Here is an 18,685-nt window from a genome sequence, read left to right as displayed (position 1 = left end):
GATTTTAATAGACATTTCATAATAAAATACATTTAATATTAGGAAAAAAAATATTCTTACCTTTCTCCTGGAATAAGGGCCTAAAGAAGTGGCAAAATGAGCCCTGAAAAACTTTATTGAACTTCCGTAAATACTAAATAGCATGTATGAGTATAAATTTTAGGGATAATTTTGAAACTGGGGTGACAAAATCAGGTTTTAAAAAAACACCGTTTATAGGAGAAATGAGTTGATGTTAGGTAAGGGTAATTACTAAGTACGAACAAACTAATCTAAAATAGCTAAAGCATCAAAAACACAGAAAATCTGAGAAGAAAGTACAAATTGGAAGCAAAGAATTCTGGCCCCTCCAAATCTAAAAATCCTAATCTAACCTAAACCATCAAAAATGCAGAAAATATGGCAAGAAAGCACGAATTTTAAGCAAAAAGTTCTGGCTCCCCCAATTTCAAAAATATGCCAAATTTTATCTATAAGCTAACTTTCTTTAAAGGTTGTAGTACATGTTATGGTGAAAGGCATACGACTTTATGCACAAATAAGATTAGAAATATAGCGTATGGTAGTACTGTTACTATTTTGTTACCTTCATAATGGAGTCTGTAGTGAATGATCGTATGCAATCCACGATGTCTGGACTAGGATCTGTTGGACATCCAAGCTTCGACGCCAGGTCTTCAGCACGCTCCCTAGGTCGCTCCTGAATCGCCCAGGGAGCTGAACTGCAACCCGACATTGCGATTGCGGCGGAAAATAGTCCTGAAAATTAACATAACATTTGCAAAATGGTTAGATTATTAGAAAGGAATGCAATTCTGAAATTACTATTAGATTATTAAATAAATAAATAAAACTTACTACACGTAATCCTTACATTTTTAAAATTTAACTATAAAATAAGTATACCTCACGTGATTTACAATTAATGGAATTATAAAACAATATTTTTCAGCGGGGACTCCTATGTTCTTAAAATTATTTTTTTCTTACTTTTTGTGTGAGTGAAGGAGTTCGTATTCCTTGAAGGAGACATACTGTAGGAATAGGTACTTAGGAGTGAAGGAATGACAGCATGCACCCGAGGAGACTGAGAAAAACAAGGAACAACCTTAGTCAGGATGGTCCGTCGAAGCTGGTTTCGTGTCCACGTTCAACCTACCCAAATGCCGTGTGGCAGGCAGGCACGATATCCTACACCACCGGCTGGGTACGAGGTAATTAATGTCTCGTTTCAACTCGTCTGGAAACGTGACGATACAGGTGCTTCTGTTTCTAGACGAGACAATAATTGAATAATGAGACAGGATCTAAGTGCCGTAATACCGGTAAGTAGAACTAAGTTGTAACGTGCAAAGTGGTCTTAGTACCAAGCAGAATACATTCGTAAGGAGTTTGTAGCTTAAAAGTTGTTGCTTCTGTTTTAAAGCACTCACATGGTCAGAGTACCCGTTTAACTTGTATTGCGATAACTCATGCTTATCGACATTTCTCTGGTTTTTGAGTTTTGGCATATAGACCCTTTCTAATTTTATTCAATTGTCCTCTTGTCTCATCTCGTTGACATCAATAAGCAAGTAATACCAGTTTGCCGTGAATAAATTCAATTTCTTTTTCGTACCTGCCCTCTCCCCTTCTCATGGTGACGCCACTGAATAGGATTGACGTTGCGTGTGTTCCTTCTTCATATCCTTCATTGTGGCAGTCCCTTCTATTCTCCTTGGTCCAGAATACTTCCACCACACACACTTGGTCCAGAACCACACATACTTACCTTTATTGTTGTTCAACAAAGACGTGGCAACGTTGCATTTTTCTTTAACATTGGGCGCTATACAAGTGTAGAGCCCAAACGGTGGGTCTAATTACATAAATTCCAACATTTTAGATTGAAAACACGTGCTTTTCAATAACATTGCTCTCTTATAACTTTTCCGTATCCTCAATAGTTATCTAGATGGTCTATGTAAACCGACTTATGAGACACCCTGTATATATATATATATATATATATATATATATATATATATATATATATATTCAAATTTTTATCTTTGAACAAAAATGATGGCAAAACTATCTTCTCAATTCTAAAACAAAAACAGTGTAAAAGATTTAAAAAAAGTAAATTATTTAAAACCTGTGCTCATCGGAGACATCATTTGAAGAACAACACTGGCCCCACCAGCACTGTTGCCAAATATCACAATCTTGTCAGGGTCTCCTCCGAAATATTTGACATTTGTTTTAATCCACTTCAAAGCTTCTGTTTGATCCATCAGCCCATAATTTCCTGGCGACGACATGTCTTCAGTGCTCAAAAATCCTGGAAAGATAAAAAGATCGTTAATTTGTTTTATTTATTTATTTATTTATTTATTTTTGTAGTTAAGTCTATTATAGTTAAAGTTTCAACCAGGCAATAGAACGGGAACATACATCCCGGACTATTTGCGTTTTCTATCGACACCAGCGGCATCTTTATGCCCAATTCCTCTTTGACAATACAGAAGGTTGTTCGCTCGCGACCATTTTCGATTCAATGCCGCCAGCTGGCGTATCATGCTGGGGGGGTTGCTGGTGGGAGCAGTGTTGTGTCTAACCTTGTATGTGCGTGAGTGTTATCAAATGGCGGCGAAAATAAACTTGTACTGGGAGGGTTATGTAACCAAGTCCTCCTATTTCATGCTTAGTTTTCGTACATACGTATTGTGAAACAGTGGTGGGAGAACAGATTAACACACGGAGTGACTACTGTGAAAGCTATTGTAGCCCGTTACACACAATATGCTCCCCTGTGAAACATTCACCCACGAAAACCACTAGGGGAGGGGCTACAAGCAAAGTGACACCCGTAGTGCTAAAGGATATCCTTTGATTGTCGTACCAAGAAAATCCCCCGACGCAACGTGATATGGGCCACAGATTTCACTTTGCACTGTCAACTGTGAACAAAACAATTCGCAACTGCCTCAAGTTGAAGTGTGTGGGGAAGGCCTATGTACAACACTTGCTATTTCGTCACACTGCCGAGCGTAAGACGAACTACAGGAAACAGTATGAAAAGTACCTGGTGGTTTCCAAATGGAAGAAAGTTATCACAATGGATGAATGTCTTGCACAATGGATGAATGTGGATCTCACTGTTGGTGGTCACATTCGGGCGATCACATACCGTGACATTGACGGCAAGGGGCACAGCAACTTTGTTCGTCAGTGCAGGAAAAGTTTCCCTCTTGACTTTATTATTGTTACGGGATTTGGTTACGAAGGTAAATAGATGATACGCAAGGTGGACAAAAACATAAAGGTGAATGTAAGATACTTCCAAGAATCCATTCTGACACTCATCTATCGGACAGACATCCCACAATTGTACGTAATAGACGCGAACCAGGTGAATACCCATTTGGAGAAGGCTTCGAGTCATACCACAAGAACATCACTACGATTTTATTGAGAAATGCAGAGGAATTAGGAATTCGTCTCATTCCGTTTGAAGACATTCCTGTAAAAAGCCCAGATGCCAGTCCATAGATATTTGCACATTTGGACTGTTGAAACGACGTCTTCAACATCACCACTTGCGCACCCTGGATGTCCATGGAAAGCTTGGAGGGAGAAGGGAGAGAATTCCTATGCCTGCCCTACGCTGGAGCTAGCTGCAATCAAAATTGCGATGTCGTGTGATAATCCATAATACTAGAGGTTCAGAATGAAAAAATGAAATCTTTGAGTTTTACATCCCACGATTATGCTGGTTAGGCTAAAGGAGACGGTGATTATGAGAAATAAATGAAATGGTGGACTGAAGAAAGTGGGAAGAAACGGGAGAATTCTGAGAAAACCCACGAGCATGATGTTTGTCCACCACAAAGTTCACACGGCGCGAGCTGGAATCGAGCCAGGGACCCCAAACACCGGAGATGAACGCTCTACGACTGAGCCACCGCGCTCCCCTGAAGGTCCAATAGAATATGATTGCTACTGGTGGCGTGGTATCTCTTAAGGTGAGTACCCATCAAAAATGGTCGGACATAAAGCGAACAGCCTTCTGTGAGTTTATCTCAGGGGTTAGAGATTACAAAATGATGTGAAGATCTAGTTTGTGAAGTGGGCCCTTTTTTTTTAAAGTATTTTTACATAGTTCTGGATATTTTTTATCGCCCAATCTTATTATAAGTAATCTACTTAACAATCAATACTAACCAGGGGAATCCAGGGGGCGATCGAGGCAATTCCCCCCCCCCCCAGAAGAGGAAACTTTCTTATTTTATTTACAAATAAAACCCATTCCAGAGTTTGAAGCTCTTAAAAGTAGCTCTAAGTAGCAATATTACAACCCATCGCCCCCCAGAATTCCGTCCTGGATCCACCCCTGATACTAACACAATCTATCAAAATTTTCAATAATCATCTACTGCAATCAAAAACAAGAGAATTTATCATCAAGAAAGAAAGGGACAAGTTCCAAAATGCTAAAATAAGACCTTATCAACTTTATAACATTGTTTGTTTAGAATTCTTTTAACCTTAATACAAATAATTAACTTTTAATATATGAATATTTACGCTTGAATATTTCTAAACATTGAACACAAAATGCCAAGAAACATTATTTAGAAGTGGTGGTTAGGAAATACTAATATATTGTACCAGGGGTCAAAGTGGATCTGAAAAGTAGGGGGACAGTAGGTAGTGGCATGACGTCACGCCGTCCTCCTGCCTATTTTTGCCCATTGTAATTTTTAGGAACTGGGGGAACGCCGCACATATTTTTTGGAGACGGAGGAGGGCGTCCCCCGCGTTCCCCCTCACTTTTACAACTGTATTATACACATGTTGCGATACTTTCTGAAAATATTAACTGATTTACGCAATTTTTGAAACATTAATCTAATTTTACCAAAGAATATATTTTTCGCCGTAAAATCACGGATAAAAGTGAGGGGGAACGTGAGGGGACGTCGTCCCCCATTTTCTAAAAAAAATACACTGGTCAAAGATAGCCAGTGGGACTTCGTGACGTCATGCGTCCCCCTACCTTTTCAGATCCACTTTTACCCCTGCGTAAAACCAACTTATAATTTAACCCAATAGCAGCAGACGAATTTAAATTACTTCCTCACAGTGATGAATTCGGGGGTGGTCTGGGGGATTTCCATCGTGGAGCCGCTAAATCCCCGCCCCCGAGGGCTAAATATCCTATCATGCTCAACGTAAATTCCCAGTACTTTCGTAATGCTGCTTTTTACCCCCAGTGTAGAGGGTTCTGTTGAAATTCCCCCCGGAAGAAAATCTTTTGAAATCATCACTCATTTCGCGTCTAGGGATGCGCACGAGACAAGATTTGTGGCTGTCTCGTCTCGAAAATGTGCTGTAAAAGTGATGTCTCGACTCGAAAACTGTATATTTTTCTATTGGAAGAGCCGTGTCAGGAAAATCCTGTCTCGACTCGTCTCGCGCGCATCCCTATTCGCGTCTCAAAGAAAGAAAGGAAGAAACTCGTTTCCTTTGCGTTGAACATAAGAGCTCTTTAAAATATTGTATTCTATCCTAGTGCAGCAATGTTTGATTTACTGAATTGATAAATAGATAGACGTATTATTTTCAATTCAAATGTATTATGCAGAATTTGTTTTCATTTACATCAACTTCATTAGAACAAATAAAATAAATATACGAAAAAGATGTCCATTATAGAAAAAAAAGAGCCAATCAAATTTGTTTATCAACTTCCAATGGGATTATTTGTTTGAGTCATGTGTCAAAATGTCAGCAATCGGGTTTCAGTCACTAAATTGTAAACACTGTATTTTTGTGCACTAGGCACAGTGAACAACGTTACTCTACCATATAATATTTACTTTGAACTATCGTCATTATTGTGTTGAAAAAAATAATTATTCTATTCACAGAATTTTTTTATTTAAAAAATACTATATATCACTATCTAAAATACAAAGATATAAACAGTAATGACCAGTGGTGTAACTAGTTTTACTGCGCCCTGCATCGATCAATCATCAATAATCGATTTACTCATACCTGTCCCCTGCTCCACGCATTCCAACTGCTAACACTATACACTAAGATATACATACGGTACACACTAGCAGTATACAAAGTTATTTTTATTAAGGAACATAAACTTTTAACATCTTTTTCCTAAGTTACCAGGAAAAAGGCACACACACACACACACACACACACATATATATATATATATATATATATATATATATATATATATATATATATATATATATATATATAAGGGCGGATCCAAGGGGGCTAAGGGGCTATACGCCCCCCCTTGACGCTCAGGTTTACACCGGATAAAATGGGCTTCAATTCAGCTATACGCTGGATAAAATGGCAAATTGTGGTTTAGCCCCTCCCTTGATTATATCCTGGATCCACCACTGTATATATATATAATCTGTATGTATATATAATCTGAATTAATCCACCACTGTATATAATCTGAATTAAATTTTTCTGAAGATAATTTTTCATTTTATATTCTTAATTTAAGTACGGAATACAGGATAGTTTCATAAGTGTCGACTAGGTTTCAAACATGCCAATCTTTCGTTTTATTCCCAGGTGGGAGTGGAACCCGGGAGCGGGAGCGGCGCGCTCATTGCAATGACTCATTATGTAAAACTTTCACTATTATAGGCAGCTAGCTAGACAAACACTGCAGTGGCGATTGTCCGTGTATCGCCCAGTGGGGATCCATTAAGGCTCCGTCATACAAGCGAGAAAACTTAAAACCGAGGAACAGGGGTAAAAAGGGCGTGATTTTTGAGATGTTATTTGCGTGGCTTTTACCACTGACGTAGCACATACGTCACGTGATTGACAGATTCTCTCAAGCCAAAATCCCTTGCACCGCCGCAATGGTCAGAATCCGAGTCAGGAAATAGTCCGTACATTCTACACGTTGAAGCCAACGGCTCAGCTGACGCGAAAGTCTTGGACTTGGGGGTGAAACAAACTATTCTGTGTAGGGCGAGTGCTGCGGAGTGGTGTGGACGAGAATCCGTGAAATCCCGGCAAAGACCTCTTTTGTCCTGTGTGCTCGCATATATCTGCTTCGAAATGCAACAGGCAGGGGAGGGAGAAGTTGACACTTGCTTGCAGGGGGTAATGCTGAAAACCTGTTTGGCTCGAACATAGAAGCATCAAGTGCCCATCAGCCAACAAATCCATCCATACGACATGATTGCCGTGGTGCATAGAAGAGCCAGTTCGAATTGTTCAAAGTATGCGAAGAGAAAAGAAGGGTGAGGGCAGCCCCCTGCAAGATAATACCGAAGACTTTCTGACGACTCATAATCAACATTCTCCGTAGCAGAATGGTAGATAATTTAATTATAACTAGGGCAAGTGTATATATATATATATATATATATATATATATATATATATATATATATATATACAGTGGCGGATCTAAGGGGGAGCTATAGGGGCTATAGCCCCCCCCTTGACGCTCAGGTATACACTGGATAAAATGGGCTTCAATCCTGCTTTACACTGGATAAAACGGCAAAATGTGGTTTAGCCCCTCCCTTGATCATATTCTGGATCCGCCCCTGTATATATATATATATATGTCGGGAACAAAACAAAATACATTAGCTGTCCATATAATGAGAAAAATAACGCTCTTGACTTTCATCGTAAAAGTATTTTTGGCATTCTTGCTGTTTGCCTTTTTAGAACTTTTCTGCACATTTTTCGCGCTTTTCAGTTTATTATTATTATTATTATTATTATTATTATTATTATTATTATTATTATTATTATTATTACTAAGAAGAAGAGAAGAACGCGACTACAGTTTCCCTATTGTTTTTCCACAAGTCGATATAACATTCGCACTATATAAAAACTGCACTACAGTTCAACAATGACCTCTCGTGTGAACCTATAATTTTGTTTCGCTGTATCAAACATATCATAAAAGTATTGCGTAGGTATAATTTTACGTTGCAAGGAGACGTACTTTAATTCAAACTTATTTTGACGTACTTTAATTCAAATATTTGTAGTAAATCTCAGCTAAGGTACAGTGAAAATAGCATATTTTAGAATAATATTTGACGTCATAATATATTTTAAGGCTCTTTCAGTGCATTTTCCACGTTTATGACAAGCATTTTTTTACACGTTTTTAGTTTATCGTATTTCTTAAAGAGCGAGTCGTAATTATAGCAAATATCTGAGCTCTAATTACAAAAAAGACTGCTATATCTGTGAATAATGTGTAAATGCATACAATCACCAAAAATTCATGAAATGGAAACCACTGTGTTACACACTTTATTCAGTACGTGCAATGGTTGCGTTTCCGAAAACTTAGGATTCAACTCTTATAGGGTTCATACACGGTCCACGGTTTGTGCAAACAGTTTAACCGTGTATGGAGCTGTATGAACTGTTTGCGCAAACGTTTGTGCAAACATTTTCCACATCGAACTCGTTCGAAAACTGTTTACACGAACATGATATTTGCGCAATCACGTGGACTGTGTATGGGCATGTTTGTGCAAACACGAGGTTTATTTCTAAAGAGGCCCATAGATGATCCACGGTTTGTGCAAACATCATGTTTGTGCAAACACTGTGTTTGCGCAAACATTCGGCCATACACGGTTCAACTGTTTGCACAAACTTCAGTTCAATTTTGAGTTTGATCGCGTAAACATGTCCACTGAAGCAGCTCGTTTAGCGATAGTAATTGCTTGTGCTTTGGAAGCGGAAAGACCTGCGAAACCAAAACAGAAGAAGAGGATGTGGATGAAAGAGTGGTTCAAGAAACGGTCTAAGTTTAATCATCAAAATTTACTTAGGTAATATCCGAACTTGAGATAAGTTCGACTGTGGACTATAAAAATTATTTACGAATGGATTCAACTACATGTGGTGAAATACTGGAAAATTGATTGTATTCCTCACTGACTATCTATCCGCCTTCTAATCTATTTTCTTCATTTTAGCCACCAATTCCTCATACGCCGCATTTTTCAGATTCCTGTTTTTATAATCTTCACTCTTTACCTTCCACAGTTCAGGTAAATTTCGATAAAGTTCAATAAATTCTCTCCAGAATTGTTGATTCCTATTCATTGACGCTATAACGCAAGAAATAAGCGTCTGTACACTAGGCCTCTTACTCGGAAATAAAGCTCGTGTTTGCACAAACATGCCCATACACGGTCCACGTGTTTGCGCAAACATCATGTTTGTGTAAACAATTTTTGAACGAGTTCGATGTGGAAAAAGTTTGTACAAATGTTTGAGCAAACAGTTCATACAGCACCATACACGGTCAAATTGTTTGCACAAACAGCCTTGTTTGCACAAACCGTGGACCGTGTATGGGCCCTATAGGTAGGAGACCTTATGTAGAAACGATTATTTCTCGCGCTGTGGCGTTAATGAATAGGATTCAAGAATTCTGGCAAGAATTTATTGAACTTTATCGAAATTTACCTGAACTGTGGAAGGTAAAGAGTGAAGATTATAAAAACAGGAATCTGAAAAATGCGGCCTCACACGTTTCTATAATAATTTGTCCAAGCGTCTGAGATGCAATGGCTGTTTCAAATTTAAGTCCTCGTACGTGTTTCCGCACGCAAGATAATGCAAAGTGTCAAAGAACCTCTGCTCGCGAGATACTGCATCTTTCATATTTGTATCCTGTTCTCGAATAAGAGGAGTACCCATTTCCAATATTTCACCAAATATAGTTGAATCCATTCGTAAATAAGACCACAGTCGAACTTATCTCAAGCTCGGCAACAACCATGTAGCCAAGGGGGGTTTAGGGGGGTCAGGATCCCTCCTTTGAGTCCAGAAATGAAAAAAAAGGGAAGATTAAACAAAATGAAATGAGAAAAAAAAAGTATCAGCGTTAAAAATAAACTACAGGAAGCTTTTGGTTACTCTTTCTCATGAGGAAATTTGTATTACTTGCAATACATGGTGGCGAGGTGAGCGAGATATCCTGGAAGAGACAGGGAATTTGCAATTTCTATAAAAGTTACGGAATTGTCAGAATTTCTGCTACTAGTCAGGGAGATTTCAAGCTTCCGAAAGCATAGTGCCGTTGTGTAATTGCGTGTACATTTTTTTTAAATCATAATTTTTCATCGCATCCTTACAGTATCAAACATGTTATTTCAAAAACAATTTTCTACTGCTCTTTTGACATGTTATTTGGAACAGAGTGTGGTTGACGGAATAATAAAAACAAAAATTTATGTGGAAAGAAAGTTCTGTTAACATTTGATTCAACAGAGAAAGGAACGCAAATATAGTTGAGTTGAGTTTAGTTTATCGTCCCTTTCAGCAGCAAGGCTATATGAGACGTGGACCTACTGATTAACGTGGAATCCGAACCACATGAGCTCCCGCCGGGAAACGAAGGAACGCAAATATTGTAAAATACTTTACAAGACATTATTGAGTATGTACTGTTTATAATAGTGAATATGTACTTCTTATAATAGTTGAGGTCATAATGAAAGCAAAATTGTTATATTTGAATAAACTGAGGAAGGACGTAAATATTGTAAAATCTTCAATACGTTTTATTATTATTATTATTATTATTATTATTATTATTATTATTATTATTATTATTATTATTATTATTATTATTATTTTACTCGAGATTTCTTCATAGTTTGTTATTAAATACTTGACAACATAACCTCATTTTATTGTCCTAACAAACCGATATATGTTGATAGTAAAGTACTTTAGATTGATCGGGCTCCTGGGCCTTCAAGTCACGCCCCCGTTACGAAATCCTTGCTAAACAAACCAATATATGTTCCAGTAAAAAAGTTTAAAATGATCGACCACCGTATTTCATATCATGGCCCTCCCCCATTACGAAATCCTGGCTACGTGCCTGTCGGCAATTAAATTTTGATGACTAAACTAGACCGTTTCTTGAACCACTCTCTCATCCACAACCTGTTCTTCCTTTTTGGTTTCGCGGGTTTTTCCCCTTCCATGCACAAGCCATTATTATAGCTAAACAAACTGCTTCAGTGGACATATTTACGTGATCAAACTCAAAATTGAACTGAAGTTTGTACAAACAGTAGAATCGTGTATGGCAGAGAGTTTGCGCAAACACAGTGTTTGCACAAACTTAATGTTTGTACAAACCATGGATCGTCTATGGGTCCCTTTAGTTTTGTGCCATAGTAGTTATGCCCATGGGTGGGGGATGAATGTAGATCGGATTACATTACACTAGAACAGGGGTGTAGCCAGCAGGTTTATCTAGGAGGGGCAGCTACAATATACAAAGGTTAAAAAAATTGAGGCCTGAAAAAACGGAAAATTTTAGTTTCCGGCCGAAAAAATCTATATTTTTTAGCTTTTTTCTTTTTTTTCTCTCCATAAATATTATGTACCAGGTAATTTTTTATTATGCTTAACCAAGAACTACTACCCCGGAAAAAACATAAATTTGTGTATAACTATTTCAATTTAAGCCCTTGTACACAGAACCTATCTACATAAGACTAAGATTTACTGACAAAAATATTTATTTATTATTCGTGATTAAAAAACACCATATTTTTTTTTATTAACAGCTATATCTCACTTCCTGTTTTACACCAAGTAGCAAAAAAAAAAAAAAAAATGCAAAACAGAATAAAAGCGTTTTTCATCAAATTTTCCATCCAACAAAAAATATGTTTTTTAAAACACTAGTTATAGCATATAAAAATATAAAGTACTTATAAAGCAGTTTAGTACCATTGTTTTATGGCAGTATTTATAGTACCTTGTTAAAACGTTTGTCTTCAAACTGTCAATAAGTCAAATAAATTGTGTAATCTGTTGTCAAAAAAAGTATTTTTCAAAGTCCATATGTTTATTATGCAGTTTATGTTGACACAAATCTAAAGAAGAATTACACACTCGAAAAATTATAAATGGTATGCAATAATATAGTTCCATTATCTAAACCTTTTCCTTTAAATTTGGATATAATTGAAGCACAAGTTTTTTTTTCATTTGGGTTAAAGAAGCTGCAACTTCCGTAAATTATTAATTATATGTACACTTTGTTATTTTTTAATAACTGAAGCGAAGTAATCTTAGGATAATGTTTTAGAAGTCGGTCATTTGTTGGATCCAGGGAATCATTTGGGGGACACGGATCTCTTCTTTTATATTTTTGATTTGATTTTAATTTAGCGTCCCGTTCAGCAGCGAGGCTATATGAGACGTGGACCTACTGATTAACGTGGAATCCGAACCACATGAGCTCCCGCCGGGAATCGAACCCGGGTCTCCCACGCCAAAGGCGCGTACCCTAACCGCTTAGCCACGAGAGGGCTCTCTTCTTTTATATTCTTTCCACCTCCACTTTCGCGGGTTGTGTAATCGCCGAAGAACCCAGACGCAGAAATATCTGCAGAAGATAATCACTATTGGGTTAGGCACGATTTCTTATAACTTAGTACAGGTACAAGGCACTGACTCAAATTTGTATCGGTAACAGGTATCAGGTAATAGATAGCCAAAGTACTACCCAAGATAGGTACTGTACATGTACTGACTAATCAAAGTACCTAAGGTACTATTCTAGGTACAAGATTTTAACCAATTATCTCCATATCTGGAATAAAAGTAATAACAGAATTCGTCAAATTTTAAATATTTAATAATAATTCGGGGTACAGAATATACTGATTTATTTTACTTGTGTAAGTAATAGTTCCATATATACAGTACATAATAGTGTTATTATTAATTTGGTTTCCTTGAAGTACAAATGACAGAAAATTCAAAAAAAAAAAAAAAGGAGGGGGGAGGAAAGAAAAGGAAAGGTATGCTTAGCTACCAAAAAAAATAACAGATTGCAGAAAACTCCAGAATGACGTCAAATTTCACCCTTCTGGAATGTCAAGTTTACAAAACTGAAATGTCAAACGGAGTGACAATCCTTTCAACGTGTCACTAAACGGGTGTCAATGTGACTAAACAAAAGTTCAAAAGAACTTTTTGTATGTGAGAGAGGAATAACCTCCCAAAATTTGCCGTATAGATCTTGTAACACTCTGTGTATTATTACTAATTTAGCTTACGTCAAGTACAAATGCAATAGAAATGCGAGTTCCAAGAGGCAAAATATATTACACTAAACAACAAAAACATTTGAATCATTAGGTGAAAAAGGAAAAAAAAAAAAAAAACATACGTTTTTAAAATTCGTAGGAAACGTTCACTATGTAATACAATATTAATAAGTTTAAAGTGTTCCTATCTTTCCTCACATTTCGTTTTGTAAGCTCCATAATACTTTAAAAAACTTAATAAAGCTATATGTACATGTACAGGGTGTTCCAAAACGTATGCGACAAACTTCGGGAGGTTATTCCGGACACAATACATAATTTTGAAACAAACATTTGTAAATAGAAAAGATATGACTTCGACAGTAATTTAGGAAGCCGCACTCTCTACATTGAGTAGTTTTAAAATTATATTCCCTTGAAATTCAATTTCCTACGCATTCGGCATCTTGCAGCTCCGAAACTAGTTGCACTAATGTTCAAAAAGTCTTTCTTTCGTGTCCGGAATAATCTTCCGAAAATTGTCGCATAGGTCTTGTAACACATATTATTACAAATTATAACTTCCTAAGAACAAATCACTTAGAAAGGAGACAATTCTAACAAACCGCAAAATATGCTATTCTACTACAATAATAAAAACACCTGAATTAGTACGTGAACAATGAAATAAACACATACACGGGAACACACACACACAATATATATATACTCTTGAAATTCATATACAGGAAACTTTCATTATGCAATACAATATTAATACATTTCAAGTGTTCCTATCTTTCTCCACATTTCGTTTCATAAATCTACAGTATATTTACATGTACAGGGTGTTACAATCAGTGGCGGCTTTAGCGGGTAGGCCGGGTAGGGACGGACCCACCCAAAAATTTTGAAAAATATATAAACGCAAGAAGTTACAATAAAGAGTTTAATATATTTTCCATTATTTATATTAATGGTAGATAATTATTTAACAAATAGTATCAACCACTACTGCAAAAGTAATTTCCTACTGTCATTAATCAATCAAATGTGTACAGACGTGTTCAAATTATTAGACTCACGCCCGTAAAATGCAAAGCTGATGTTGCAGCCCTAATTTAGGAGTTCTAAAACATGTGAGTTAAGGGTTAAACCACCAATAGAGGATCCTTCATTTGTTTACTGTACAGTTGAAGTGATGATATCACCGTTGAACAGCAGATGACATTAGTGGAGGAGAAAGTTCTGAAAGTGGTGTTTCAGTTGTATACAGCGCAGAGACCTGCACGAACCGAATTTTTCGGCCCGGGCCCGATAAATTTTAAAAGTTTTATTTTTGTAACATTTTTCACGGGCACACTTCTTCAGCGTTTGCCTTTATTCTAATTATTGTTTAACGAAAGTCAATAACTATTAAAGAAATGCAATAATCGGCCCCAGCCCGGCCCGGCCCAAAGAAATAACAGAGTCCGAGCCCGGCCCGTGCAGGTCTCTAATACAGCGATTGTGGTTTCTATCAACAAGTTACAGTCTGAAGTGTTGTGGTTGCAGTCGTAAGCAGTCACAACATTCAAAGCGTTCAACAGTTCGAATGGGCCAGTTTAAAGTGATCGTGACGTGTTTTGTGTATTAAAATTTTAGTCTGTGAAGTCCTGTAATCGCTGCATAATGTGAAAACCAGAGATCTTTCTCCACGTAAAGTGGAAGTTATCAAAACGCTTCTGGCGGAAGGAAGATATACACAACGACAAATTGCTAGTAGAGTTGGTGTAGGGCAAAAATCTTTGAGTAGAATCTCTGTTGCAATGAGCAAAAAGCAAATGTATAAGCAAAAATCTTTCTTATTTTGGCCTTGCTTCTGCGCTCATGTAGATACATCCCTACTTTTTTCCTTGGCTTCATGCTGGGGACTTCAGTAAACTCTTGAAATGCACACGTCAAAAAATATTACACCTGTCACACAATACACACAATAATGCTGCTTTTCCTTGCCAGCAGACGTCGCATGGGATCTTCCCTCGCGAACTACTTTATTGTATCCCTCCGAATTCTACTGTGGGTGGGGCTTAGGCCCTGTCGAACTTTAAGCACAAGATGTCGCTACAGTGCAGAGAAACTTTACGCTGTTACAAGGGTTTCGTTTTCCACGTACAGTATCGATATATCAAAACTGACTTTACAAGTTATAGTGCGAGTGTCAAGTGCAAGGATCAATGCACAATTCCTTCAAAACGGATTTTTATTAGCATGTGGGGTTCTGGAGATAATTGCATGCGAAAATGACGTTTATTCCCCATTTTTATACCAAATTTACTCATTAAGGATGAAAATTTTAAAATTTTTGTTCTGAAGGATTTGTGCCGACATGTTTTGTGAAGAATATAAAAAAGACTCCATAGTTCTATCTTTAGTCGTAACTGAGAAAAATGTTCAAAGCGGAAGGTCTGTTCTGCGCGTTTTTGTGGAGGTATGAAGTCCTCTTAAGGGGGCGCGGATTTTATCTTCGTAATTAACATGTTCAGGCGAACCGGTGACACAACTGCATATAAATTAAGCTAAATTTAACTTTGTTAGAATGACAATATATCGCACACGGATCGCCAGTTGGTTTACAGAGCTAATGCCTGGATACTTTCACTTGAGACTAATAGATGGAAGCAGAGCGGTACATTGTGCTGCCATCTAATAGAGAAACAGTAATTCAGTACAAAAATTTAAAGTTGACCAGCTTAAGTTTTCCGTGACCGTTGTTGTGGAAAGCAGATGTGTGCTTTAAAAACCATTTGTTTTAGCAGCAAATAAAAAGGAAACTTTTTTTTTAAATGTCAAAAAAGAAAAGAGAAGAAAAAGGAACGGATCTCTGTTGTGAGTCTTGCAATAAGAGCGCAATTCTGCTGCTGACATGAGAAGAAATTTATCAAATGCAAGAGAGCGGAGAAAAATGGAACAATAAATTTGGAAATGTTTTATTTCGCTGGGAACACGGAAGATAAACTGGTTTCCTTTTACTGTAAGGAAGAAAAGCTACCAGTAACATTACTTATTGTATATTTTGTAGCTTTCGTTCCTAATGGACTGCTTGCAAGGATGAGTGATCACTTTTATGTTTGTTTGATTACTGGTATTGTCTGTTCCGTTTCAGTAAGAATGTTTAAAACAATCGTCACACTTCATATCGAACATTATTTAAAATATTGTTGCAAGCTTCTAAAATTTATTTATTTAAGCGAGTTCACTACAATTTGCACTATTTTTTTCATAACTCAATAATTCATATAACACCTATAAAATACCTTTAATCTCTACTACGAGGTCCATTCAGAAAGTAAATTCCCATTGATTCTCAAATGAAAGACGAACATGAGAAAATGATTTTATTATTGTGAATTTCGTGATAAATAACCTATTTTTGGATCAAAAGATCCAATGTATTTCAGGCAAAAATTTTCTTCTAGGCCTTATATCTCGAGAACTACATATAGTGTAGCCAAACCAAAACTAACGATTTACTCAGTGTGATGTGCTTATTCCGTAAAAAAAATATGAAAACTCGATTTAAGAGCCGTTCAAAAATTTTGTGGCCCCTGATCCACAAAATTCAATATATTTCATTTAATCAAACATGCCGTATTCTTGTACGCTCTATAGTTTTAGAACTACATATAGTGTAGCCAAACCAAAACTAACAATTTACTCAGTATGACGTGCTTATTCCGTAAAAATATGAAAACTCGATTTAGCGGCTGTTAAAAAATTTTGTGGTCCCTGATCAAAAAATTTTATTGTATGTCTCATATCTCAAGAACTGCATATAGTGTAGTCAAACCCAAACTATCGCTTAACTCAGTATGATGTGCTTATATAGTAAAAAAGTATGAAAACTCGATTTAGGGGCCGTTCGAAAATGTTGTGGTCCATGATTCAAAAACTAATTATTGGCCAAGTTTGCAATCTTTTGATGCTTTTTTTTTTTTATCATTCCGAAAATTCTTCGTCAAGATCGCAATCTTTTAATCCATTGTTTGGATCATTCCGAAAATTCTTGTTCAGCATATGCACCATACTTATTGAGGCGTTTGTCGTAACGCGTTACAAGCTTCTGTATGTGCGTGGCGAAGAATTCTGCCGTCAAAGACTGGACCCAGTTTGTCACAACCAAGGATCCTTGGTCACAACTGTCTGCAACTCAGGTCTTAGTGCATGGCTTGTCTATGCGTTCGCAACGCGTTTTTATGGCTGAAATGCGTAAGCTTTGAATACGCTGACCACGTATTTAAATGTGGATGGCTAATCACAATACGCTACAAACGCGAAAGCAATGAAAACGAGCAGAATACGTCGGCTTGAGCGTATTTGGTGCGTTTCGGAACAACAGACCGCCTGCTGTTTCGGAATCAGTAAAAAATGTCTACAGGAATGGGAAAAGAAAAGGAAAGATGTGTTCCTAGGCAAGGGGATATTAGAAAGAAACAATTGCTTGGAAGATGCTTTGTGCAGAGTATTGGAACTATGCTATTATCAAGTATGTGCGTGTATAACAAAAGAAAATTCACAAAAATACAAGGAAATTTTGAAAAATTAGCTAGTCACAGAAAAATCTATGTAACACAATAGGCTTATTTCTCGTGATTCGCATGAATGAGAATAAGGATGTGGATGGTGTGGTAACGAGTTTTCTTCGAAACTCGACTCGACTCGAAACATACATATTTTAGCTCGACTCGAGAACTCGGCTCGAAAAATTTCCTCCAACTCTTGTAAAATTTGTAAAATAAGTTATAGGGCGCCGGCCAAACAATTTCAAAACTGCTCGGCTCGGGTTAAGTGGCAGCTCATTCACTATCGAGCCGAAACGAGAAGTGATCCGAGTCAACACCTCACCCAACCGAGCCGGCTCGAGCCGATGGCTCATCCCAATCGAGTCGGCTTGAGCCGGTGGCTCACCTCAGTGAAACCGATCCGAGTTCATGGTTTACCCTAACCAAGCCCACTGGAGCCATTGGCTAAGTTGAGCCGACTCGAGCTGAGCCGATGGACTCGTTTCAACCGAGTCTTCTCGAGCCGAAAGCTCACCTGAGCCGAGTCAAACTGAGTTGGTGGATCACCTATCGAGCTGGCTCGAGCTATCGGCTCAGTTGAGTCAAGTTGAAGACTCATCCCAACCGAACCAGCTGAAGCCATCGGCTAAATTGAGCCGAGCCGATGACTCATCCCAGCCGAGCCGGCTCGAGCTGTTCACTCAGTTGAACCGAGTCGAGCCGGTTAACATGACTTATCTGGGTTGGTTTCTGCTTGGACTCAAAACATCGACCGTGTAGGTCTCAGCCTTGGTGGTAAGAACTACAGTATATACTATTATATTGGTGCTCGCGGTATTTGAGGCTGTCTCGTTATAAAAATCTATGCAGTGTCCCCTCTCGTGAGCAACACCAAAAGTATTCCACATTACTGCTTACATTTCTCATACCTTTCGCTTTCCAGTCTAATCAGACCATGATTTCAAAACAAGCTAAAACGAGCTGAACGAGCGAACCATTTATCAAACTCGGCTCGACTCGAAACTTGATCTCAAAAACAGTGAC

The 18,685-nt window shown here is 37.6% G+C and overlaps 1 protein-coding gene across 1 annotated transcript in view; it reads right to left on the bottom strand.

The window, feature by feature from the left end:
• LOC145684240 (fatty acyl-CoA hydrolase precursor, medium chain-like) overlaps window positions 1-18,685 on the bottom strand; it is a 220,757-nt gene that overhangs the window by 42,330 nt on the left and 159,742 nt on the right. The window contains exons 4-5 of the mRNA XM_081756346.1: window positions 2,138-2,323; window positions 587-759 (exon numbers count right to left, since the gene is read on the bottom strand). Coding sequence (XP_081612472.1) covers window positions 587-759; window positions 2,138-2,323 — 359 coding nt within the window. The remainder of the gene's footprint in view (window positions 1-586; window positions 760-2,137; window positions 2,324-18,685) is intronic.

The sequence above is a fragment of the Thermobia domestica genome, chromosome 4 (genome assembly GCF_964235325.1).
Source record: "Thermobia domestica chromosome 4, izTheDome1.hap1.1, whole genome shotgun sequence".
NCBI classification, from domain to species: domain Eukaryota; kingdom Metazoa; phylum Arthropoda; class Insecta; order Zygentoma; family Lepismatidae; genus Thermobia; species Thermobia domestica.
The sequence above is the reverse complement of the archived record's forward strand: the minus strand, read 5'-3'. Positions and strand labels throughout refer to the sequence as shown.